The 27466-nt window shown below is 49.1% G+C and overlaps 1 protein-coding gene across 4 annotated transcripts in view; it reads left to right on the top strand.

The window, feature by feature from the left end:
* Nucleotides 1-27466, top strand: part of KIAA1671 (KIAA1671 ortholog) — a 181322-nt gene that overhangs the window by 138525 nt on the left and 15331 nt on the right. For all 4 annotated transcript variants that reach the window (XM_064272531.1, XM_064272532.1, XM_003419167.4 and 1 more), the window contains 2 exons: nucleotides 19010-19128; nucleotides 23533-23788. In XM_064272531.1, the coding sequence (XP_064128601.1) occupies nucleotides 19010-19128; nucleotides 23533-23788 (375 nt within the window). The remainder of the gene's footprint in view (nucleotides 1-19009; nucleotides 19129-23532; nucleotides 23789-27466) is intronic.

Below are 27466 nucleotides of genomic sequence, written 5' to 3'. Positions count from 1 at the left end.
CAGGGGTTCGTTGGAGGTGCACAGAGCGGCCAGGGAGGAGGAAAGCTGAGCATTGATTTCTTGGGACGCCGGTCACCAGATCTGCCTGAACCCCGTCACCTCTCCCTCCACAGACCCCCTTTCCTGCCCTGTCCCTGGTGCCCCACCATCTTACTTCCTCTGCCACCTTCCTCCCTGCCTCTCCCCCGAGACTGGACCCTGGAGACCCTTCCCACATTCTGCAGTTGCTCAGCATCCTACAGTGCATAGGACGGCCCCCCACAACATGCCCACAGTGCCAATGTTGAAAAGCCCTGCCCCCCCAGCCCCACAGGGAGTGTTTCACGATATACCCTGTGTCTACTTATTTCCTTTCTAAAATCTGAAAAGTCCTGAGTTCAAAACATCCCTGGTTTGGGATCGGGCTGGAGGAGCGGTGACACCAGAAGCCACTTCACGAACAGTGGGAGGAGCCTTCGGGGCTGACGCGGTGAGGCATGTTGCTCGGCACCTGGCCCGCAATGCATGCTCATGTGAGCCGAACCAAAGGGTCGGAGGGCTAGCACCTAAGAGTCCCTGGGCACCTGGGTGTTGCCCCCACACTGTGAGTCTGGCCCTTCTGCAGATAGACATCCTGACATCAACATTCCAGCAGTCTTGGGGTTGTTTCAGAGTCACCAGGTTTGACTTCTAGTGAGTCACGGGAGAACCAGCCCCCAGGACACCCGGGAGGCCTTCCGCACCCAGCACCTTCCACTAGGGCCCATTGCACTGTTTGAGGCTGCCTCAGTTCCCTAGTGCTGCTGTAATGCAAACACCACAAGTGGATGGCTTTAAAGAACAGAAATTTATTTTCTCATAGTTCCTGGAGGCTAAACATCCAAATCTGAATCTAGGCCTTGTCGATTCCTTCCGTGGGCATCTCTCCTAGCTTCTGGTGACTGTTGGCAATCCTTGGCACCTGTCTTCCCTGTGTGTGCATCTCTGTCTGTCCATCTCTTCTTATAACTCAGAAGTGATGATCCAGATTGACATAACAGAAGAAAAATCCTGTTTCCAAACAGGATCACATCCAGAGGTACAGGGGTTAGGATTTCAATACACATTTAGGGGTGGGGAGGGGCACAATTCAATTCCTGACAATGGGCTCTGACCAAGACTCGTTTTTTGTCTGATGGGCCTCTCCATGCTCTCCCAATGCGCCACCCTTGGCCAGCTCTGAGCAGTGCTCTGGGCCTGAGGACACAGTGGGGCCTAGACCCTGACAGATAGGCTTCTGATGGCTCACCAGAGTGCTCTGACAACCTTATGACCCAAAGAGCAATGTGGTCAGCAGGAGATGATCTGTTCCTTGTTACTTCCTCTGGACAGACAGGAACCGTCGAAGGAGAGTGGTTCCGTCCCCACTAGGGCCCTGTTAAGAGTTGGCCAAAGGATACACCATCCCATCGGGTGTTTTCCAGAGGCCTCTGGCTTACCAAGGGCTGGTTTGGGAGGTCGTAGGGTGGATCTGGCTGTGGGGTAGAACAGGCAGTGCCCTGGGCCTAGCCATCTTTGAACAAAGCCACCGGCTGGGCTGAGCACCAGAAGGAAACAGAGCCCTTGGCTGGTCTTGGTGATGGAATGTCAGCCCGACCGGTTTTCCTCCTCTACCGGGCTTGGGCATTCATCAACAAAGGAGCTGCCATGCTGGCTGTCAGCAGTGAGCTTTCAGCCCTCCACCCCTGCTCAGCCCCCCACTCCGTTCAGACTTTGTACTCCAAGCTCTCCCCTTCCTGTGCCCCTGCCAGCACTGCCTAGAGGCCTCATCTCTCACCTTTCCTAGTCATTGGAGCTCAGGACGACTAAGGGGGTAGATTTAAGTGCTCTGCCCCCTTGCTCTTTTTAAACTTATGGGAGCCCTGGTGGTTCAGTGGTTAAGAGCTATAGCTGCTAACCAAAAGGCTGGCTGTTTGAATCCACCATTCGCTCCTTGGAAACCCTATGGGGCAGTTGTACTCTGTCCTGTAGGGTCGCTATGAGTGGGAATTGACTCCATGGCCATGGGTTTTTTGTTTTTATAATGACTTTGGGTCCCTAAGTAGTGTAATTGGTTTGCACTAGACTACTAACCAAAAGGTTGGCTGTTCAAACCCACCCAGGGGTGCCGCAGAAGAAAACCCTTATGGTCTGCTTCCGTGAGATTACAGCCAAGAAAACCCTACAGAGCAATTCTACTTTGTAACACATGAGGTTGCCATGAGTCAGACTCGACTCGATGGTACAGGGTTTGTTTTTCGTTTTTGTTATACTGACTCTGATGTCTTCCATATCAACACATAAAATGGTACTTCATTGTTTTTAAGAGTGGCAAGGTATTCCCTTGCAGGGACAAGCCATGGTTTACATATCAGATGCCCTTGTGGAAGGCAGTTGAGTTGTGTTTGCTGTTACAAAAACAATGCTGCTGTGAGCATCCCTGTGTGCATGACTTCCTGTGTGTATTTATGTGTGTGTTTCTGTTTTTTTTGTGTGTGTGTGTGTCTATGGCATGTTTGAATGTATGTCTGTGTGTATTGTGTGCATGTGTGCATTTGTATGTGTTTGTATTTTATGTATATTTGTGTATGTGTGTGCATTTTCATGTATTTAGTGTATATTCGGTTCATGTAGTTAGGTACACATATTCATGTGTACAGGTATTTCTGTGAATTTGTATATGTGTTTATATTTCTGTGCTTGTGCATTGTTTATCTGTGTATATATTTGTATGTATGTATACTTGTATGTATTTGTGTGTGTTCATGTGTGTATATGCATCTATGTGTGTATGTGTGTGCATATGTGTTTGTGTGTGTTTATATTTGTACATTGGTGTGTGTGTCTATGTGTAAACTTGTGTGTTTGTGTATGTTCATGCATGTGTATGTGTGTTTGTATATATTTATATGTGTGTGTATTTGTGTATTTCTGCATGTATGCATGTGTGTTTCTGTGTGTGCGTATCTCTGCTAGATGAATTGCCAGAAGGAGGGGTGAGGGAGCAATGCTGAGAGCTAGGAACGTGATAGCTCCCACAGATGACAGCTGTGACAGTGGCTGTGTCCTGTCAGAAAGATTCGGGACCCTCGGTCTGGAGGATTTGGGGGCCTCCATCAGGGGAGAGGCACACCCAGCTTCCTGCCTTCTCCCCGGGTTCACACTTAAGTTTCAAGGCTGCAATTCTGTCGCCTGACAACTTGAGCCCTTGCCTGAAATAAACTATGAGAGAGATGTTTTGATGTATGATGTTTCAAAAAAAGAAGTCAAATTTGGCTTTGGCTGTTTTAAGAATCTCTCCAGAAAGAGCCAGGTCAGGGTCAGTGGGCACAGGTTCCACCAAGAGGAGATCTGGAAAATAGGAAAGAATGAGCTGCATAGCAATGCATTTAACTCTAATTATGCATTTTACATTTTTTATTTTTTTTACTAACAGCAGATGCTACAAAATATACAAGTAGGCAAAACAAAACAAAAATGCCTCCCTCCCTCCTCTTTCCCTGGCCACTCAGTCCACCTCCCAGAGACAAGCATTATGACAGTTTTCTTATGTCCTTGTCCTGTGTATTTTCAAATATTTATGTATATGTTTTTCCCTCATAGACAAATGGGAGCATACTCCACCCATTGTTTTGAATCTTGGTTTATTCACTTGACAACATATCCTGGAGGTCATTCCGTATCATCGTATATTCATCTCCCTCTTTCCTTTCAATGACTTCTTTCAAAAATTAAATCATATTCCGTATTTATGGTCGATGTGTAATTTAGGTTAAATACATTTAAAACCCACAAAATTCCCTTCTTCCCTGGCTTATCTTAACCTTAGAACCATAGAACTTCTTCTGTTAAAAGAGCCATAGACTTAAAAAGAGAATGGAATTTGTTTCCATGGAGGAGTATCTCAGTGCTTCTAGAATGTTCTATACCGCTCCCCTCAACCTACATACAGGTTTCTGATTTTGGGGAAGATTGTTTCTCTTCCTTCAGGATCATGTTCCCATTTTTTGTACCCAAAAAAATTACATAGGCTGCCCTCGCGTTCACTGCTTGTCAGCAGGCTGAACATAGCGTTTTAGAAAAAAAGTTGTTTTTTTTTTAAAGCAACAAATATTGAAATTTAGAGACATGTATGAAAACGTATGGTCCTGTGATGTATCAAGAAGGATTGAGTAACTCACAGTATTATTCATAGACATTAGAGAGGGGCAGGAGATCGTTTAGGTTTTACTGGGAAGGGATCGTTTATGGGTCCATTCATTCATTTGTTCATTCATTCATTACAAGTTGTCTTTTGACCACTGTGACTGTCTCTAAAGTCCCTGGGTGGTGGAAACATTTTGCACTCACCTGCTAGCAAAAAGATTGCTGGTTCGTTCCCACCCGGTGGCACTGTGAAAGAAAGACCTGGCAATCTGCTTCCTTAAAGATTACAGCCAAAAAAACTCTATGGAGCAGTTCTACTCTGTAACATTCAAGGTCGCCATGAGTCAGAATCGCCTCAACAGCAGTGAGTTTGGTTTTTGGGGGGTTTGCGGCTGTCTGTAAATTTAGCACTGAGGTTTGAGAGTGAACAGACCCCAGTACCCACCCTCAGGGAGCTCACAGTTTAGGAAAGACAGTCCAGCATAGTAATTTCTGTGATGAGTTAAGCACAGGGTGTCCTGTGGGGGTCCTGAGGAGTGTCCTAGCCCAGCCAAGCATGGAGAGCAATCAGGAGAGGCTTCCTGGAGGAGTTGATGCCTGATCTGTGTTTTAAGGACACATTCCAAGCAGACGCAGGTGGCAACATTTGCCAGCAGCTGGCAGACATACCGAGACACCTCCCAAAGGGGCATATCCTTGGTGAACTTGCAACAGGAGTTGGTCGAGTGAGGGAGTTACAGACCACAGACTCGGAGCCCAGCTGCCTGTGTTTGAATCCAGGCTCTCCCACTTACTACTGAGCAACTGGGCTAGCTGCTTCACTTCTGTGCCTCAGTCTTCTTATCTGGAAAGTGGGGATAACAACAGTACTTGTCCCTTAGAGTTGTTTGGAGGACTAAATGTGGCAGCTTGGCACCCAGTAAGTCTGTTGTTGGCAATATAATTAAACTTCTTGGAGCCTCAGCTTCCTCATCTGTGAAATGGGGGTATTAATAGTATCTATTTTTTTTCTTATTACAGACCCCTGGTGGTACAGTGGTTAAGAACTCAGCTGCTAACGAAAATGTCAGTGGTTCGAATTCACCAGCCACTCCTTGAAAACCCTATGGGGAGGTTCTACTCTGTCCTATGGGGTTGCTAGTTTGGAACTGTCTCAACAGCAACAGGCTTGGTAGTTTTTTATTATGGGAATTAAACCAGAAAGTCCACATAAGGAATTTGACATGGTGCTGGGTATACAGTTGGCAGTCCATAAGTGTTCATGGTTATTGCTATTCTTTCGTCTCCTCGTTCACCCAGAGTGCACGGCCCAGGGTGCTCTGGTTTCTTGGGTCTGGGGGAACCCACCTCTGAGACTGACAGGAACCAGGACCTGCGCAGCCCAGCTGTCATGTCCGATTTTAGCCTCTGAGCCTCATTCCGGGACAGTCTCTCAACCCAGCCCTCTGTGCCTGGTTGGGCACTCCCAGCCAGAGTCTAACATCGTGAAACTAAAAACGCCTTCTGTAGACCAACTGCAGACGGGTGCTGCTGTCACTTGGGGTAACGGTTGCCCAGTGGAGACAGTGTGTCTCAGCCGGAGCCCTATTTTGGCAGCCTGCACGCCACAGTGGATGACTCAGCCCTGGAGGGTGGAAGGATCTGCCCAGCAGAGCTGGGGGCCTGGATCTTGTGATGTGGGACCTTCCCCTGGCAGCCCTTTATGGGGGAGCAGCAGACTAATGTCCAGGTCGAGGGGGACAGACCCTCAGCCCTTTTGGTTCTCAGCTGAGTGGTGGCATGTGTTAACACATTGTTGAGGAGCTCTGGTGGCTCAATGGTTAAGCGCTCAGCTGCTCACCAAAAGGTTGGTGGTTCGAACCTACCCAGCGGCTGCATGGGAAAAAGACTTCGTGATCTGCTTTTATAAAGATTACAGCCAAGAAAATCCTATGGGGCAGTTCTACTCTGTCACATGGGGTAGCTATGAGTTGGAATTGAGTCAGTGGCACCCAACAACACATTGTGACAGTGTTTGTTAGCGAGATATGTTTTGGGAACTAAACAGTGGACTTCATCATCATCGTCGTCGTCATTCTCAGGCAAATTGGCATCTCCCAGGTGCCTAGCACGTGCACGTTCCCACCAGGCATTTCAGTCCTCCCGGGACCCCTAGTGTCGCCTCCATCCCATTTTACAGATGGAGAAATCGAGGTTTAGAGAGGTTTGGTCAGAACTAGCAAATGGCAGAGCTGGATTTGTCCAATCTGTCCGATTGATTGTAGACCCCTTGCCTAGAACTGCTCCATGATCTCACTTCCTGTGGGTTCCCCCAGTTCTCAACTTTTCCTGGGAAGCCTGGAAGTAGGTTAATTTTGCATCTGTAACCTAACGGTTTGTGGTTAAGGTTGCTTGCTTATCATCAGGAGTTGTTAGCCTCCTTGGGAGATACTAGCTTATCCATAGCGTGATTACAAAAACTAATGTTATCCAAGCCTTGAGGGTGAACACCTTCATTTTATTTTTTTATTGTGCTTTAGGTGTAAGTTTACAATCTGAGTCAGTTTCTCATACAAAAAACTTATATACACATTGTTACACGACCCTAGTTGCTCTCCTTACGCTGTGACAGCATACTCCTCTCCACCCTGTATTTCCCGTATCCGTTCACCCAACTCCTGTTCCCCTCTGCCTTCTCACCTCACTTCTAGACAGGAGCTGCTGAACACTGTCATTTTATCATCAATTAGGGGGGCCAGCCCCAACAGCACTTATTTGAAGGAAGATGAAACGAACCCTTCCCGCTGGAGAACAACGGATTGCACGGGCAGGCTTAATAAGTGTGGGACATCAGCCAGTAGTCAAAAATTAGCCATCAATCTGCAAAAGATTGTTGACACCTTCAGTCTCAATCCATTAATTCATCAAGGGAGGAAACTGAGGCTCAGAGAGGGGAAGGGCCTTGCCTGAGGTCACCCAGGGAGTAGGGCCAGAGCTGGGACTAGTACCTGCTCACAGCAAAGACTGCTGGCTAAGGAAATGGAGCGCAGCCATGTACACACGGGTGCACGCAGATGTGTTCCTGTGGGTGGAGCCACAGAGCCGCTATCGTGGTGGGCCTGTCTTCATTCTGAGAGTGCCCCTGGAGCCAGGTGCATACACTTCCTCTGCTGCTGCCACTCTTTCCCCTATGTCTCGCTCTCTCTGTGTCTGCCTTCTGTGTTTCTAGTCTTGGTCTTGTTCTCTTGGTTTATCTCCCTACCTTGTTCTTGCTGCTTCTCTGTCTCCTTTGCCTGCCTGCCTCTCTGTCTCTTTCCCTCCACCCTCCGCTCCCCCCCCCCCCACCTCAAGCCTGCCTCCAATCTAGAGAAGACTTCAAGCCCCTCCTGCCTGGCACAGTGAGGCCCATTGCATGTCCTGAGCTGACTCCAGCAAGGTGATCAAACCAGATCCTTAGCCATACCCTATCCAAGCCACCCCAGCCTAGACACACCTGGCTACACGTGGCCACTCATGGCCACACCTGCACTGTTGTTCATGGCACCCATCGAGAGGGGCCAGTGGCTGGTGTCCTACCAACTTGTCCTGGGAAGCACTACCCACCCAACACCACATGGGCGACAGCAGGGATAACACCGGGCTTTGTACTGCTGCTGGAGGTGGCATTGCGGGCCACCCAGAAACCTATCAAAACCCATCCTCTCCTAAGTCACTGGGAGGTGATAAGGTGTGAGTTTTTTGTTGGCAGCTTTGGGGAAGGGCTCAGGGTCCTGCCACACCCATTCCCCACCCATTTCCTTTTAGCCTCCCTCCTTCCCTCCCTCCTGTTTATTGAGTACTTGCTGAATGCCAGGCGCTGTAACTAAGCACCGAAGATCCAAAACTCAGCTCTCTCCCCCTTGGAGATTACACGTAGTGGGAGGAATGGGCCTTCAGCAAGTCACACAGATGATTCAGATCAACGCGCTGAGGTCAGGGCTCTGAAGAGGCTCCAGCCTGGACTGGGGGTCGGGGAGGCTTCTCTCGGAGCAGGTGATACTTGGTCTGGTCTGACAGCTGAGCAGGATGGAGCCCAGTGAAGAGGCCTGCTGGGCAAAGCCAGCCCAGAGACAGGCTCAGAGATGGGGGAAGGTGCACGAGTGCTTGGGGCTCAGTGTGGCAGAGCAAAGGGGGTGAGGGGTGCGAGGACAAAAAGTGGTAAGGAGAGCAGGCACTGGACCTCTGGGCCCTGCACGCTGCAGTCAGGACCCTGGCCCTTCTCTCAAGAGCACTGGGAAGGGAGCCAGGGGTTGAAGCCCAGGCAATGAGGCCATGCTGGATCTTTTAAAAGCTTGTCCTGGGTACAGGGGGAGAGGAGCCCTGGCGGTGCAATGGTTAAGTATTCAACTGCTAACTGAAAAGTCAGCAGTCCGAACCCACCTGCTGCTCCATAGGAGCAAGATATGGCAGTCTGCTTCTGTCAAGATTTACAGCCTTGGAAACCCTGTGGGGTCCTATAGGGTTGCTATGAGTCAGAATCGACTCAATGGCAATGGGTTTGGGTACACGAAGAGACTGGGTTTGGAGATATAGGCCAGGCGTGAGATAAACCAGGGAACTCGGCCAATCCTTTGCCTGCCGCTCCCTCCCCTCTCCCCTTCCTGGAACCAACTGAGACCCTACAGATGGACGTACCTTGATGGACTGCAGTGACCAGAGCACTGGCCAGGGCGGCAGGACACCTGGACTCCAGATCTGACCTGGCATCCCTTCCACTCCCTGGCCCTCAGTTTTCCCATCTGTAAAATGGTCCTTAAGGTCCAGACAGAGCTCTCAGTGTCAAGTCAGGGCCAGGGTTTTGACAGCATGGGTGTGGGCATCAGGCAAACCTGGGTTCAAATCCTAGCTCTCCACTTTCTAACCATGTGACCTTAGACATGACATGTCAGATCGCCTCTCTACACCTCAGTCTCCTCCCCTATAAAATGGGCCCGTACCGTTTCCTGCTCCATAGGGTTGTTGGGTGTGTTAAATGGCATAGTGATTGGCTCACAAGCAATGCTCAGTAGTGTTAGCCCTTTTTGTTATTGTTATTGAGCAAGTCTGACCTGGGCACAGGATGGCAAGGTGCCTTGTGGTTGAGCTGCAGGCAAGTCACCTATGCCAGCCTGGGCCCAGCTTGGGGCCCCATGATCACACAGCTCCCCACAAAACTGTGAGTATTGAGTTGCAGGAAGGGAGACAGGGCACACTTCTTGAATTGCACAGAAATGCTCTGTCAGCTGTGGGCCTCCAGGCCCTGCCTGACTCAGGGTTCTTTCTTAGGTAGATGTGTTAAACACCCCAAAATACATGCGGGTGTAAGAATCCCCTCCCCCACCCTACGCGTGCCTTCCATGACAGTATTGCTTTTTCTGGTCATAAAGTTCATATCTTTACTCACTGCAAAAAAAAAAAAAAATTCAGAAATATGATGTTATTAGGTGCCATGGAGCTGATTCCGACTCATAGTGACGCCACGTGATAGAGCAGAACTGCCCCGTAGGGTTTTCTAGGCTGTGGTAATCTTTATGGAAAGAGATCAACAGGTCTTTCTCCCATGGAGCCCCTGGGTGGGTTCAAGCCCCCAGTCTTCGGTTAGCAAGCCAAGCATTTTACTGTTTGCTCCACCAGGGCTTCTTTTCATAAACATATTCCTTAAAAAGCATTTATTGTGCTATAGTCCAGGCATCGTTCTGAGTGCAGGTTTACGGCAGTGAACAAAGCAGCTTTTGACTCCATGCAGCCGACAGCCTAGAGGGTACACCGATCAGGGGTCTGATCAAACCACTGCCTGCAGGCCAAATCTAGGCAGCCCTGTTCTGTAAAGAAAGTTTTAGTGTCACATAGCCATGCATATTTGTTTACCTATTATCTGTGGCTGCTTTCCCTTTTAAAGGCAGAATCGAGTAGTTGCAACAGAGACCACATGGCCCCAAAGCCAAAAATATTTGCTGTTTAACCCTGTACAGAAAACATTGGCTGACTCCTGGTACAGAGGAACATATAAAGAGCCCCTTCCTGGTTTGTCCTTAATTCATGATGTATATAATATGATAGTATTAGGAAGTATGATTTAATTAACTTTACTTGATTTTATCATCTGGTTATATTGGAATGTAAAGTTGCAAGTATGGATACTAAATAAAATCATCAGTAATATAAACACATGGGAACGTGGTGGTTCAATGGTAGGATTCTCTCCTTCCATGCAGGAAACCTGGGTTTGATTCCCAGCCAATGCACCCCATGTGCAGCCACCCCCATCTGTCAGTGAAAGCTTGCCTGTTGCTATGATGCTGAACAGGTTTCATCGGAGCTTTCAGACTAAGACTAGGAAGAAAGGCCTGGTGATCGACTTCTGAAAACCAACCAATGAAAACCCTGTGGATCACACTGATCTGATCCACAACTGGTCATGGGGATGGCACAGGACTGGGCAGTGTTCCTTTCAGTTAGGCATGGGGTCGCTATGAGCCAGGGTTGCTATGAGTCAGGATCAATTCAGCTTCGGCTGACCATTGTTGTTGTGTGCTGTGGAGTCGATTCCAACTCATAGTGACCCTATGGGACAGAGTAGACCTGCTCCATAGGGTTTCCAAGGCTGAAATCTTTGCAGGAGTTGACTGCCACATCTTTCCCCCGCAGAGCAGCTGGTGGATTTGAACTGCTAACCTCCTGGTTAGCAGCGAAGCACTAAACCACTGCGCCACCAGGGCTCTTTGGCAGCTAACTATAATGATATAAAACACAGCCTATTATCTCGCCACTAGGAGGTGCCATCTAGCCTTCCAAATATTTTTCTTATACTCAACATATATTCGTGTGTGTGTTTTACAACGCTCCTATCGTAACCCACATGAACTGTTTTGTTACTTTTTGTTTTTACATTTGCTAGTATGGGCCAGTTCTACTCTGTCCTATAGGGTCACTATGAGTCGGAATCGACTCAACGGCACTGGGTTTTTTGGGGGGAGTTTTTTTTATGTGGCAGACATCTTTCTGTGACCATAAGTACTCTTCCTGAATCTCATTTTTATTGGCCGAGTGTATTACAGTGTACCATATTGTATCTCACCAGTCTTCTTATCAGACATTAAGGCTGTTTCCAAAATTTTGCAGTACTAACCAATGCTGCAGGGAGCATCCATTTTCATAGGTTTTGGCAAACGTCTAAAGATTTCCGTGAGATAAATTTCTGGAACTAAAATTGCTGAGTCAAAGGGTATGCCCGTTTTGAGATTCAGGACATGTGTTACAGCTTGTTTAACACACCCCTTAAAGGCGCCTGTTAGCCTGCTGTCCTCAGCCTGGGTATTCCAGAACTGTCCGTGATAGCTTGTGGGCGGAGGCAGTCAGACAAGCCCCTGGAGCCCTCACCCATCAGTGGCTTTGGGGCTTGGTGAGCTAGTCCCAGCAAGTGGTTTGTCAACCTGCCAAGTCGTTGAGGCTTTTTAGAGTGTTTTTATATACATTTCCTTTCTAGAACCTCCTGGAGCAATAGAAAAAAAGTGGAGCGGGTGGAATGTTGGGGGCTAGAAGGAGCGCTGGGTTCCAGCCCCCTCTGCTCTGCCTGTCACTCATGCTGGGACATGAGAGCTGCTCAGCTCTTTTAGGCCTCAGGTTCCTCACCTGAAAAGGAAGGCCTGAGCGAAGGGACTCAGGTTCCTTCCAGCTCTATCGGACAAATGACAAAACAGGACTCCGGATTGGGGACGATTGATCCTGACTAGGGGTGCATGTCAAGGAAGATCAGCACATGGCCCAGATGGGGACAAATTTTGACACGTATGCTCCTACGAGGGAGCCCTGGTGGTCCAATGGTAAAACCGCTCGACTGCTGATAGAAAGGTCGGTGATTTGAACCCACCCAGTGGCTCCACGGGACAGAGGACCTAGAGATCTGCACCTGTGAAAATTACTGCCTTGGAAACCCTATGGGCAGTTCTACACTGTCCTGTAGGGTCGCTATGAGTCAGAATCGACTCCACGGCACAACAACATGCTCCTTAAGACGGCTCCTCGGCATTCCTTTTGGTTCATTGTGTGCATTTTCAGACTACCTTGTAGGTATCTACTCACCTGGAGTCAGTGAGGATTTATAGCAGCCTATGAGATCAAACTAAGTTAGAACATTTTTCCTTAAAACAAAAACAAAAAAAAAATCTGACTTTAGGAAGTTTTAGAAGAGGTGCTGGCCTTTTTTTCTAGTTGATCTTGAGGCCCCGTAGCCCTGGGAGCAAAGCTCCTGTGTTGACGATTTGAAGTGCTGCCAGGGTCTGCTTGAGTGATGAGACATGCATCATTTGTAACAAGCACACGGTTACCAGGATACCAACTGGTGAAAGTGCTGATAAACAGCTGGCTTTCTTAAGCCTCATTTACAAAATGAATTCTCTTAGATAATCCTCATCTCCAAATGGCTCCACAGTTGGGGGGGGGGTCTATGTTGAAGAGTAGTGACTGCGATGACATTCAACCAAATAATAAACATCTGCTTTGTGCCAGATAGTGAGGCACAGAGAGGTTAAGTAACTTGCTTAAGGTCACACAGCTCCTATGTGGAGTTGCTCAGATTCAAATCTAGGTATTCTGGCTCCAGAAAACAGTATTTTTCCAGGGGAGACTGACAAGAGACTGGTTGATTATAATTCTTATGTGATGGAAAGTTCTAGTGCAGCACTGTCCAACAGAACTTTCTGCGATAATGGAAATGTTCTCTGTCTGTGCTGTCCAGTACAGTAGCCAGTAGCCACAAGTGGCTGTGGAATATGGTTAGCACAACTGAGGAACTGAATTCTTAAAATTATTTGATTTAGATTAAATTCAAGTAGCCACATGTGGCTGTTGTTATTGTTAGTTGCCACTGATTCAGACTCTTGGTGACTGCATGTGTGCAGAGTAGAACTGCTCCATAGGGTTTTCAAGGCTGTGACCTCTCAGAAGCAGTTCACCAGGCCTGACTTCTGAGGTGCCTTAGTGTGGATTTGAACCACCAATCTTTTGGCTGATAGTTGTGTGCTTAACCATTTGCCCCACCCAGGGACTCCTCACATGTGACTAGAGGCTACCATATTGGACAGCACAGGTCTAGGGAATGGTGGGAGCCTGGGGGCTCCTGGGCCAGCCTTGATGGGGTTCAGGGAAGGCTTCCTAGTAGAAGAGTCATCAAAGCTGAAGTATGAAGGACAATAAGGAGGAAGGGGAGGGGCAATTCAGTGGACTGAGGGATCTGAGGGGAGGAGAGTGGGCTGGAGAAGTCACTGGGGGGGCTGGAGGGGGGATGGAGGAGGTAAAAGACTAATGAGATGGGGAGGGACAGGGCTTCAGGGCGGGGGAGTGGTACCGAAGGAGCTGCAGAGCCCAGCAGACCCCCACGAATGAAGGCCCCCATAGGGACTGCACCCTGACAGCCACGGGGAGCTATTAAAGGGTTTGGAGCAGGGACCCTGCAGGCTCAGATTTCAGTTTTGGAAGAGAGCATGCGGGAGGGGGGCAGGGCAGGAGGGAGGCAGGGAGATCTGGAGACTATTACAGGGAGTGAGTGGATAGCTGGCCAGGCTGGACGGAGTATTCTGAAAGGAGACTTCAGAGGACTTGGGGGTCAGTGTGATGTGGGGCTGAGGGTGAGAGGGGTGTCAGAGATGCCGCCCTTGGAGATCTTAAGTCTGAGGTTAAGCTGTGGAGGAAGAAGACCCATCCATGCCCATGGGGACTTCAGATTCCTTAACTTGGATCCCCAAGCCCTGCAAGGAAGACCTACAATAAGGGGAATGGTGAAGATTTATTTTTGGGGATGCCATTTATCCCTAGTGTGCCCAAAGGAGGTCAGGTAGTGACTCCCCTGCCTCATGCCCTAATTCTACCTTTAGAATCCTGCGGAATTTACCTGTTCAGATTTCCAGAGGCCACACCTGCAAATTCCTTCCGTAGCTCAGCATTGAGAGGACTCCCTGTCTCTTGGGTGTTTGAGGAACCAGGAAGAATCATGTTTTGCCAAGATTCCCTGATTCTGCCTGACTGGGTGAGGGGGAACCGTGGGAACAGATCCAACCAGGCAGCTCATGTCTCCTGAGCACTGAAGGCTTCCCAGAGATTATCCCATTGCAGCCTCAGAATGACCGATAAGAAACTGAGGTTTGGATGGGTGGAGTCCCCTTGCCCAGACCACACAGCTGGGGAGGAACAGAGACAGGTCTCAGCACTTGTCCCCAAGCTGTCACTCCTCTGCCTCCCACTGAGTTAGCACATTGCGGACAGACCAGTTAATGCTCTTGGCTACTAACCAAAAGGCTGGAGGTTCAAGCCCACCCAGAGGTACCTCAGAAGACCTGGCCATCTACTTTTGAAAAATCAGCCATTGACAACTCTGTGGAGCACAGTTCTACTCTGACACACATGCGGTCGCTATGAGTTGAAGTCAACATGATGGCAAAACCAAACCCTTGACCGTCGAGTTGGTTCCGACTCATGGCAACCCCCGTGTTTGTCAGAGTAGGACTGTGCTCCACAGGGCTTTCTTGGCTGTAATCTTCACAGAAGCAGATTGCTGGGCCTTTCTCCAGCAGCACCACTGGGTAAGTTCAAACTGCCAACCTTTAGGTGAGCAGTGAAGTGCAAACCATTTGAGCCACCCAGGGACCTAACCCAATGGCAACAGGTTTTTGTTTTGTTTTGTTTACTGGTGTGGACAGGCTGGGCGTCCAGCTTGCAGCCATCTTTAGTGATGACAAGTTCACCAGGAGCAACTCCTAAGGCCCCAACCTCTGCCTCTGAGTCTGACCCCAGAAGGGGATTAAGCTAGGGAATGATGGATTCCCTAACATCTTAGAGATCAGTGAGCAGCGGGGACTGCACTCAGATGATCACTTCCTGGGTCCCAGGGAGTCCTGTTAAGGGGCTGGGTGTCTTAGCATGTCAGGTGACCTTTCAAGGTGATGATAGATAGGTAGGTAGGTAGATAGATAGACAGACAGATAAATAGAATGAAACAGAAAAAGAAAAGAAGGGAAAGGAGGGAGGGAGAAAGGGAGGGAGGGAAGAAAGGAAGGAAAGAATGAAAGAAAAAAGAAAAAAAATTCCCTCAAATGGGAACTGACTTCACCCCCAAAGCATGCTAAGAGGCACCCTCCATGCTGCTAAGGGGCTTGGAAATCAGAAAAACTGTCCTGAGGCTGGCTGGCATGCTATCAAGATTCAAAGCCTTAAATATCTACCACCCTTTGACCTGGTGATTCATACGAATTCTTCTATGGGAAAACCACAGAGGTGTGTCAGGTTAGCCTCAAGGATGTTCATTCTGTTGCTGATGATAATAGTGGGGGAAAATCAGCAATCTAAATGTCCAATACTTGGGGACTAGTTAAATGGACAGTGTTGCGTCCGTACAGTGGAATACTCCTCAGCCATTGAAGATGATGCTGTAGATGAATATTTCTGACCCAGGAAGAAAATTCTAGATAGGCCCATGCCAGGATATTGTGGTTGGATGATGGGTTATTTTCAGATGTTATTCCTTGTGCTTTTCTATAATTTCAAAATGTTTTACAAGGAACATGTATTATTTTGATAATTAAAAAAAGAAATGGATTCTACAGGGAGTGGAATTAGAGGTGTTTGGATAGTGACTGTTACTGTTGTTGTTGTTAGCTGTCGTCGAGTCAGCTCCGACTCATGTTGACCCCATGTAGAACAGAAAGAAATGTTGCCCAGTACTGCGCCATCTTCATGATCACTGGTGTGCTCAAGTCCACTGTTGCAGCCACTGTGTATTTTGAGTCCCTTCTTTTTTTCCAGGCCAGGGGGCTCACCTCCCAGCACTGTATCGGAATAGGGGACTCATCTCGCAGCATTGTATTGAACAGGGGGCTCATCTCCCAGCACAGTATCGAACAGGGGGCTCACCTTCCAGCACTGTATCGAACAGGGGGCTCATCTTGCAGCACTGTATCGAACAGGGGGCTCATCTCCCAGCACTGTGTCGAACAGGGGGCTCATCTCCCAGCACTGTATCGAACAGGGGGCTCATCTCGCAGCACTGTATCAGACAAAGGGCTCATCTCCCAGCACTATTTCGAACAGGGGGCTCATCTCGCAGCACTGTATTGAACAGGGGGCTCATCTCGTAGCACTGTATCGAACAGGGGGCTCATCTCCCAGCACTGTATCGAACAGGGGGCTCATCTCGCAGCACTGTATCAAACAGGGGGCTCACCTCCCAGCACTGTATCGAACAGTATTCTGTTGTGACCCATAGGGCTTCCACAGGCTAACTGTTAGAAGGAGACCACCAGGCCTTTCTTCCTAGTCTGTCTTAGTCTAGAAGCTCCGCTGAAACCTGTCCACCGTGGGTGACCCTGCTGGTATTTGAAATACTGATGGCATAGCTTCCAGCATCGCAGCAACACGCATGACACCACAGTAGGACAGACTGACGGCTGGTGGGGCGACATTGTTAGGGTCTGTCAATGTGGCCATCTACCAGAGGTGATGGAGGGATTTATTCTGAGTTCCCACCCTTGCATACACCTCAGTCACAGCCTTCCCTTGAATGCCGTGGAGTACGTGAGTGTCCCCAAAGGGTGAGAGAAAGAATGGGAAAGGAGGCAAGCATTTATTAGGCATTTCCTGAGTTCCAGGCCCTGTACTAGGACCTGTCTTGTGAGTCATTTCGCTTGGCATCAGTGCCCCTGGGGTGACCACCGTTTCCTCCCTAGATCCTTGTAACTTCTCTGTGCTGCAGAGAGGGAGACCACAGCCCTGACTGAGCTCCTACAGCAAAGTGCTTGTTCCTTAGCTTACTTGACTAAGGATGGTCCCATAGAAGCTGAGAAGAGGTGTGCTCCCCAGCCTCTGGGAGGAGCATAAACTGCTGGGAAACACCCACTCCACCTTCACTAAGTATCTACTATATGCCAGGCAGGCTCTGTGTGGGGAGCAGAGACGATGGAGCGTCCCCACCTTAAAGGATCCATCAGATGTGTTACAGGATCCCCGGGACAGTATCTGTGTTGTACTCCCCCCACCACCCCGGCTCCCCAGTGCCTGGCACATAGTAGGTGCTCAGTAAATATTTGTTGACCGAATAATTTATATGTCAAACTTTACGGGGTACAATTGACAAGCTGTCTGGAGTAGGCAGGAGGAGTTCAGGGGAATGAGAGATCACTTGGGCTGGAGTGGCTTTGGGTGGGAAGGATGGATAGGAAGGGGGAACAGCATGACAAAGGCTCAGAGGCCGGGAATGTGTGAGGCTCGTGTGGGAGGTAGTGAGTAGGTCAGGGAGGGTGGGACAGAGGGTTTATTTGGGGCAGGAGTAGGAGATGGAACTGGATTGAAAATTTGGGGCTTCACAGCAAGGGGCCTTGGATTTCAGCAAGAGGGCAGTAGGGAGCCACTGAAGGTTTTTGAGCAGGAGACAAGCAACCTGAGACAATCCAGCTATGCTCCTGGCCGTAAATGGAACACAAAGAGTGAAGAAGATCCCTGTTGCTCTTTCTGGAATTGGGGGTGAGATCGTCCTCACCCCCTACTCCCTGCCACATCCCTCATCCAAGGGCCCCCATCAAAGTTCCCCTCTAAAACAACTGGGAGCATCATTCAAAACTCAGGCAGTCTAGGCCATTTGAACTGTCACTGTGCCAATGGCCTGTGGAATTGGGTTTCTGGTTTTGCCTTGAGTCCACCAACTCCTCCCCACTCAAATGCCTGAGCGGTTGCGGGTTCCATGGTTACATCACAGAGAATGGGCTTTTAATTTGCTGAGCCAATGAGAGTTAAGGAAGCCACAGATCAGTCTTTCAGTGGAGATATATGGGTCACCCTTGGTGAGCCAGGCCCTGGGCTCGGCCCTGTGGTCAGTTCCGTGGTAACCACCAGGATGCTTGCTCCCTGCCCACCCTTTGGAGCATTCATGGCCAGGGCGGGACTCATAACTGGCCAGGTAATGATAGCACAGAGGGGTCAATGCCGCACGGGACCCAAGGGTGACCAGTGAGGACTTGGGGTCCATGACCACTGCCCAGGTTTGAATTCCCCTTGCCATTGACTGGCTGTTTGATTTGGGGCACATCACTTCACATGGCCAGGCCTCAGTTTTCTCTTCTGTACAACGGGAATGGTAGTCAGATCCACCTCATAGGATTGTGATGGGACAGGAATTCAGCGAGGTGATGGGTGTCATTGGCTTAGCTCGACCCCTGACAGAAGTTAAATCCTCCAGGGGTGTTTGAGGTGCTGATAGGGGAAGCATGGTGGAGGGAGCCCTAAGAGGGGGCTTAAACCAGACTGAGTCCAGGGAGCATTGACAACTGAGAGAAGTTTGCCCTGGCTGTGGTGTGCGGTGGGGTGCAGTGCACTAGGGAGGGGCTGGGTGATGCCAGCAGAGCCCTGGAAGCCAGAGACGGTGGCCAGTTCATCCCAGTTTGCTCAATTTTCGCATTGAAAGTCTCACATCCCATCCCCTTGGGCAAACTGGAATGGTTGCCCACCCCAGTGCCTAGCCAGGACATTTGTACCCATGAGGACAGTAGGAGCTTTGGTGGCACAAGCAGTTTGTGTTCGACTACTAACCTAAAGGTTGGCAGTTTGAACCCACCCAGTGGCACTATAGAACAAAGTCCTGGCAATCTGCTTCCAAAAAGATTCCAGCCAACAAAACCCTATGGAGCAGTTCTACCCTGTAACACAAGGGGTTGCTGTGAGTCAGAACTGACTCCACGGCAACAGGTTTAGGGTTTTTGGGGGGTCTGAGGACAATGGGGAGCTGGGGCAGGCCTGAACGGAGGTGATGCGATGTGATGTGTGTCAGCTGCCACGGTGTTCTGTGCCCTTTCCCCTTGGAAACCTCTCACCTGGTTTGTCTTTGCAGGACCAGCTGAAGCAGTGTTTTTCCAGGCGGCCGCCCGAGGCCAAGGACACCGACACCCTCGTGCGGGAAGCCGACAGCCAGTATGGGACGTGGACAGAGCAGCACCAGAGCAGGGAGAGGTAGGGCAGGTGGCGGGGGCTCCCTCTGCGGGAGGGAGGTCTTCGCGGGGCCAGGCAGCCCACCCGCTGCCTGATTTCAGTGCCACCCACCCAACCAGCTGATTTCTGCCTTATTAGAATGCCTGTCATTATAAGAACACATCATTCTTATTGTAAAAAGACATTTAGAAAGTACAGAAAAAATTATAAAGGAAATGAATGAAAAGCAGCTGTAATCCCAGCGTGCAGACAGAACACTCAGTAATGTTTTTGTTACATTTCTTTCTGTTATATGTCAGACTTTCTTCTATATGTCACTGTGTGTATATGTGTGTGTTTTTATGTATGCGTATGTATGTGTATATATATATATACCTATCTCTCTATCTAGGTATCCAATTAATGTTCTATAAAGTCCCCACGAACACTGATGTAACACATACCTTTCTACCTCAGCTGGGAAGTTTTCACCACTGTGTGCGTGCTGAAGTGCCATGAATATTTTTAGCAAATGGGCAAATTCGCAAATACCGAATCCACGAATAATGATTGACTGTATATTTATGTATATAGGAACATAGTATACATATGGCTTTATAAACTATACCTGTATGTAACACCGCCACTGTAAAACGGATTCTAGGGCCCTCCAATGTCAGACTGGCTAGGAGGAGACATTAGTGCTGTGGCAGAAGCCTGAACGTTATTGAGTATCACCTGGATCCAGGAGGCAGGCAGGCCGGGGCTCAAATCCCAGCTTCACCTTAACTGGCTGTGGGACCCTGGGTAAACTACTTAGATGTTTAAATTTTATTTTTCTCCTCCATAGAGAGAGAATGATGCTTATTAAAAAAAAGTTGCCGTCGAGTCAATTCTAACTCATGGCAACCCCATATGTGTCAGAGTAGAATCGAGTTCCATAGGGTTTTCAAGGGCTGATTTTTCAGAAGTACATTGCCAGACCTTCTTCCAAGGCACCTCTGGGTGGACTGGAATCTCCAACTTTTTGGTTAGCAGTCAAGCACATTAACTGTTTTCACTACCCTGGGACTCCACTTAGAGAAATAGCCAGTGTTTATTGAACATCTATACCCAGCACTGTTTCTAAGCACTTAAACGTGTTAATTCATTTAATCCTGTTACCCCTTTTTGCAAAGGAGAAAGCTGAGGCACCCCACTGCATAGGGCTGTTGGGAGGATAAGTGTGGCGGGACTTTCATATGCTGTATCTGTTATTATTTTTAAAATACCGTTTTCCTTCTCTTGGGTAGGATCGAGCACAGTAGTGGCTTTGCCTCTGGAAGGCACTGCCCTTCTAAGCAGGTGGAGTCAGCCTTCCCCAGCCTAGGCTGCAGGTCACAGTCTTGAAGCCAGCTGTGTCACCGTGTGACTCAGTTTCCCCATCTGTGGGTATTATGCCCAGTCAAGGAAACTAAGGCTCAGAGAGAGGCAGGGACTGCCCACTATGTCTGTGGCTTTACTGGACTTGAGCCCAGGTCCCCTGCCCCAGGTTTTGGAGTGGTCATACCTCTCCACGGGTATGTCCCATAGCAATAGCTGATGTTAAAGTGAGGCTGCAGCTGATAGGATTGAAAATGGGTCAGAAAAAGAAAAAGGGAAGCAGAGGTTTCTGATAGTGCTTTGAAAAGCTTTTTTTTTTTATTTTTTGCTAACCTATGAAAATGTGTTTACTTAATACGCAAAGAACCCTGGTGGTGCGATGGTGAAGTGCTCAGGTGCTAACCAAAAGGTCAGCTTTTTGAACCCACCAGCGGCTCCTCAAAAGAAAGACCTGGTAGTCTGCTCCTGTAAATATTGGAAACCCAGTGGGGCCGTTCTGCTCTGTCCCGTAGGGTCACTATGAATCAGAACTGACTCCACGGCACCTAACAACAAGAAAACGGGAAGCGGAGGTTTCTGATAGTGCCCAGGAAAGTTTGTTGTTTTTTTTTGGTGAGAGGGTGGGGTGGCTAACCTGTGAAATGTGTTTAGTTGATGAGCTTACCTATGTTCCACTTGTGGAAACCCTGGTGGCATAGTGGTTAAGTGCTGTGGCAGCTAACCAAAGGGCTGGCAGTTCGAATCCACCAGGTGCTTCTTGGAAGCTCTATGGGGGCCGTTCTACTCTGTCCTATAGGGTCGCTATGAGCTGGAATCGACTCCATGGCAATGGGTTTTTGTTTGTTGTTTTTATTTCACTAGAAGGCTTTTGCAAGAGCCCTGATCTGAAATCCTGGAGACCTGGGTCTCGGTTTTGCCCATTTTACCATGCGACCCTGGGGAGGCCTTTCTCTCACCTGGACTTAGTCTGCCAGCTTTCCAAGAAGGGCTGAAAACTGGCCAGTGGCATCTGGAATCTTCCCCGTGAGCGCCCCTGCTGTCTTCTAGGAGTGCTGCAGCCTACCCTCCCAAGCCTGCTGAGTGTCTGTGCTCCCAGCCATGGGGCGCTGGCGCCATCTGCTGCCTCCACGGTGGTATCCCCCACATTTTTGGCTGGCTTAGGTTTAATTGGAAACCCTGGTGGCGTAGTGGTTAAGTGCTATAGCTGCTAACTAAAGGGTTGACAGTTCAAATCCGCCAGGCGCTCCTTGGAAACTCTACAGGGCAGTTCTACTCTGTCCTATAGGGTTGCTATGAGTCGGAATCGACTCGACGGATTTGGTTAGGTTTAATTGACCCGGCAACCCCAACATACTTCATATTCCAAGCAATAAAATTACCCAGAGCTGACCAAAAATGTGATTCGATTCCACAGTGCAACACCAGTATGCCTGGGTGGAAGGTTCTGCTTGAAGGTGCAGCTTGGGGGCATCTCAGGGCAGACCCACCCACTAGAGAGGAAGAGTCCCAGCCTTTGCTCAGGGTAAGGGTATCGTATGTCCTGGATGCTAGGCTTTTACAGTGTCTTTTGTTTTGGTTTGTTTGTTCATTTGTTTTTTGAAGTGTGTGCTTGTGGGAGGAGCAAGTAATGGCTTGATTTATTCATAAATTTTCTGTATTATGTGGTTTCAATTACCTAAAATAACAAAAACAAAAACCGGTTGCCATTGAGTCAGTTCTGACTCATGGCAGCCCCGTGCGTGTCAGAGTAGAACTGTGCGCCGCAGGGTTTTCGATAGCTGATGTTTGGGAAGTAGATCATCAGGCCTTTCTTCCAAGGCACCTCCGGGTGGACTCAAACTTCAGCCTTTCAGTTAGCAGTCAAGCATGCTAACCATTTGACTACCCACGGACTCCTCAGTTACCTAAAACGTGTTGCCATCAAGTTGATTCCAACTCGTAGCAGGGTGAGAGATGCCAGAGCTAAGACAGGAGCAAAGATGTGGGCTCTAGAGTCAGACCGCATGGGTTTAATTCCAGTTCGGCCCCTTTGGGCAAGCTGTTTTGTATCTCTATGCCTTGGTTTCCCTTCAGTGAGGTTAATATTTAATTTCATGAGGCTAATCCTACCTCATAGAATTTCACAGAGGATTAAATGATGCAGTTTTTAGCACAGTGCCTGGCACATAGTACATGCTCAGTAAATCCTCACTGAATGAATGAAACAGTTCAGAAGATCCCCGTCCCCTGCTCTTCCATGGGTAACTGCTGGTAATTGGTTGCCCAACAGAAATACAAGGTGAGCTGCAAGTGAGACAACGTGTAATTTTAAAAGTTCTAGAGGGCAGAAATGTTTCAGTGGTAGAATTCTCACCTTCTATGGGAGACCCGAGTTCAATTCCCAGCCAGTGCACCTCCTGGGCAGCCACCACTCATCTGTCAGTGGAGGCCTGCCTGTTGCTGATGCCGAACAGGCTTCAGAGGAGCTGCCAGACTAAGACAGACTAGGAAGAAAGGCCCTGACCATCTACTTGCAAAAATCAGGCAGTGAAAACTCTGTGGATTACAGTGGTCTGATCTGCAACCGATCACGTCGATGGCACAGGACGGACGGGGCAGCATTTCATTCCATTGTGCATAGAGTCACGATGAGTCAGGGGCCAACTCGGCGGCAGCTAACAACAATGACAGTAGCCACATTGAACGAATCAAAAAAAGAGGTGAAATTATTTTTCACAGTGTATTTTTTGAACCCAATAAATCCAAAATATCATTTTAACATGTATTCGATATAAGTCAATATAATACATTGTTAGATATTTCACAACCTTTTTACATTCAAAGTCTTGGAAATCCAACGTGTGCTTTACCCTTATGGTACATCTTAACTTGCACTAGCCACACTGTGAGGGCTCGATAGCCACACGTGGCCAGTGGCTCTGGATTCAGACAGCACAGGGTTAGAGGCTTTTTGAACGGGACAAGACTGACCCTTTGTTGTTCCCCAAAGGAGACAGCACACCCCGCACCATACTTTCTGTTCTCTGAAGTTCCGTTCTCTGAAGCAGACTCCCGACCATGTCTCCTTTCCCCCCTTTTCTGCAGCTTGGCCCCCGAGTCCCCATCCCCGGACAGCAGTGCCTCGTCAGCACGGAAACAGCCCCCCAGTAGCCGCTTGCCCTCCCTGTCATCCCAGACGGAGCCCACCTCGGCCGGGGACCTGAACGACAGCTCCAGGGGCCAGCGGAGCACCAGCGTGGACCGCTCCAGCACAGACCTGGACTCCACCGACGGAACGGAGGGGCCACCCCTGCCAGACGCCTGCCCAGCGCAGAGAGAGGACGACTTCTCCTTCATCAGTGTAAGTAGCTGCTGAAACCAGTCGTCTCTCCCTAGAGATTCGGTGCATCACATTAGATTGTGTCATAGGAGGTGATTCTGTTACATTGCATTAGATGACATTATAAAACAGCAGCTTGCGTAGGGTTTGGTCAAACCACCGAGAATCATAGCCTAGCCAAGCTGACACGTGAAATGAATCCCATAAAAGAGGCTTTCATTAGGGTCTTAAGTTCCAGCATCTCCCAGTAGAGTGCCTACTTCAGGTACCAGCTGTGTATCTTGGGGCACATGTCTTCACCTCTCCGAGCCTTGGCTTCCTGATCCATTATAACCAGCGTGATGGGCTCTACAATCACATGTGTTCAAATTAAACTGGTTCCCCTTCACCTGCCAGATGAGCAGGAATCTGGCCTCTGACCTCTGAGGAGGGTGGGTAGGGAGGTCTGTCTGAGTCTTATAATTCCAGGCAGGAAGGGCCTGGAGTTGGCTCAGACCAATTCTGCCAGACGTTCCCACCAAGGTCTCACTCGGTGGAAGCGTCCCTGCTGCTGGGGGATCCAGTCTGTCTGTGAATGGGTAGTGGCTGTTCTAGGCAGGGAAGCTCCCGCAGCCAGAGGCCTCCCCATATGGGTTCCCAGGGCAGCCCCTAGAACTGAATTCTACCAGTCCCCAAGCACAGCCACCCGCTGGATGTCAGCCGCCCGGGAGCCCAGGTTTTACTGCCTTGTGATCCAGGCCCTCACAGACCAGCACCTGTCCTTTCCCTGCTGGGGCCACACCTCCCAGGGTCAGGCTGAGCTTCCTTTACAACCTAGAAACACAGGGGCCTTATGACCCTCCTTCCCTGACAATAGGGCCACCTGCCTACACTCCTGAGGGCCCAACAAGGGGCTCTGTCCTGGCATAAAGCCCTGTGTCCACACTCTCAGATTTCCTCCAGAGGAGAAACACCCCCTTATTGGGAGAGGAGTGTCTTAGGATTCTCTAGAGAAACATACAGTTGTGGGGCCTGGCAAGTCCAGGGTCCATGGTCAGCCGGCAGGCTGGAGCCTTCTGCAGGCTCACACCCCAGGATCTCCAGGTCAGGTGACAGGAAGAGTCCAGAGTCCAGAAAGAAAACCACTTCTGCCAAAATACCCATTTATAGTCTGGGGAAAGGAGCCCCGGTGGCGTGGTGGTTAAGCTTTCAGCTGCTAACTGAAAGGTCGGTGGTTTGAACCCACCAGCCACTCCATGGGAGAAAGATGTGGCATTCTGCTTCCATAAAGATTCACAGCCTTGGAAACTCTATGGGACAGTTCTGCTCTGACCTAGAGGGTCTCTATGAGTTAGAATCGACTTGACAGCAACGGGGTTTTTGTTCTGTTTTGTTTTTAAAGTCTCGGGACAGACTACACCCTAAGGAAACTCCCCTTTCAACTGATTGATGGATTGTGTTAGATGGTATCTTGAAAGGTGATTACATTACATTATATTAGATTACATTATGCAACAGCAGCTGGTGTTTGGCCAATCCACTGGGAATCATGGTCTCACCAAGTTGACACATAAAATGAACCATCACAGGGGGCTTCCTTTAGGGCCTCAAAGGAGATTCGCCTTCCTAAGGATGGTCAAGGTCTCTCACCAGCACCTCGAGATAAAGACAGAGGCAGAGAAAGACACATGTTCGGTCTTCATTGGCACATCGTGCTATATAAACACAGATGTAGCTGTGCCCCCCTCCCTGGGTTGTTGTAAGGATTTAGTTAGATAAGGTGTTCAGTTATTCATTCAACAAACATTCATTGAGTTCCCCACTATGTGCTGGGCATTGCTCTAGCTTACATGCTTGTATGATGTCACTGAGCCGTCAAATAATTTCCTGGAGTCCCCCCAGAACATTAGGAAGCTCCTTCTCAGCAGTGTCCTTTATAAACAACAGCACCAGTGTGAACAGCCCCTGTCACTGAGTGTCGGCCACTGGTCCACATACATGCTAATAACTCCCAGAGACAAAACTCATCACTCCGTTTTGCAGATGAGGAAGTTAAGTCGCCAATGAGTGGTTTCAAATGCTAGCTGTCACTAAGCACAGGCTTAGCTGTTTATTTCACCTATGCTAAGGCTTGCCTGAACTCCCTGGGTGGTGTGAACAGTTAACGCTCTCAGCTGCCAACTGAAACATTAGAGGTTTGAGTCCACCTAGACGCACCTTGGAAGGAAGGCCCTGGTGATCTACTTCAAACAATCAACATTGAAAACCCTATGGGACACAGTTTTTCTCTGACACACATGGGGCCACCATGAGTTGGAATTGGCTCAATGGCAACTGGAAGGTTTGCCTAGTGTGATGTGGGTCTTCCATGAGGACCACTTGGAGGCTGGGGGCTTGAAAGGGGAAATGGTACACTAAGAAATTCAACCCCTGTTCACATTGAGGCTGAAGCAGTGGCCTTGTAGAAACAGAACCCCTCCCCCGACCCCCCACCACCCCATTTTGGGCTAGTAGGAGCCAACGCCGTCCTTCAATTGGGGTAGTTGGAACTTCCCACTCTCTGAGTCCGAGAAGGTTGTTTCCTTGGGTTGCTGGAGAAGTGTGCCTTTCTTGTGGGGATGACAGGCTCTTCTCATAAGGGTGGCAGACCCAGACCAGTTCCTCCACTGGACACTGTTGTGACAGATTTGGAAACAGGTCTTTCCTCTGCCTCCACTGGAGGCGGGTGGGGGCTGTCACACACCAGCTCTTGGAAATGATTCACTGAAACTAGCCTGTTATCCCTAACTTAAAATGCCATGGATGACAAAACTTCTCAAAAGTGCCCCCAAGAAGAAATAACAACCTTTCTACGCAAGTGCAGGAGCTTGTCTGGAAGAGAGAAACATCTGGTCCTCACAACTCTCAGGTTCGAGCCTTAGTCAGGTGGCAGCTGAAATAAGGGCCTCCCATGCCTTAGCTCACTGAATTCTCCCACCCACCCTGTGAAGAGAGTGATATGATTAGCCCCATTTTACAAATGGGGACACCCCAAGCTCAAAGTCACACAGGTAGGATTTGAACAAAGCAGGATTTGAACCCAGAACTCTGAGCTCTTTGTCATCCTCTCCTGGGAGATCACTGAGCCAGTTTGCTGCCCAATATGCTTGCTGGGCCCACCACCGCCTTCCTAGAGATAGTTTGCCCCCACAGCCCTTTCACTGGGATCTTCGTAAACCATCACTGACCTGCCATCTGCCTCTGCTTTTCATGTGTGTCCTCCAGGATGATTGAGAACGAATGCCGGGTGCTTAGCGGGGCAGTTCCTCCACCCTTCCCACCTGAGCCACAGAGTATTCTTAGTAGAGAGGGGACCTGGGTGAGAGCCTCTGAGCTTGAGGACACTTTTCTGAATAAACCAGAAACCAGTTGCTGTCGAGTTGGCTTCAACTCCTGGTGACCCCATGTGTGTCAGAGTAGAACTGTGCTCTATAGGGTTTTCAGTGGCTGATTTTTCAAAAGCAGATTGCCAGACCTTTCTTTCAAGGCACCTCTGGGTAGACTCAAACCTCCAACCTTTCAGTTAGCATCCAAGTGCATTAATCGTTTAACCCACCCAAGGACTTCAAAACCAGTTGCTGTTGAGTTGACTTCAACTCATGGTCACCCCATGTGTGTCGGAGTAGGCATTTTCCTTTATTGTGTGCCTACTATGTGCCAGGCACAGTGATAGGGCACTCG

Source organism: Loxodonta africana, chromosome 19 (genome assembly GCF_030014295.1).
Source record: "Loxodonta africana isolate mLoxAfr1 chromosome 19, mLoxAfr1.hap2, whole genome shotgun sequence".
Taxonomy (NCBI): domain Eukaryota; kingdom Metazoa; phylum Chordata; class Mammalia; order Proboscidea; family Elephantidae; genus Loxodonta; species Loxodonta africana.
Note: the sequence above shows the minus strand (reverse complement) of the source record. Positions and strands in the feature narration are given on the sequence as shown.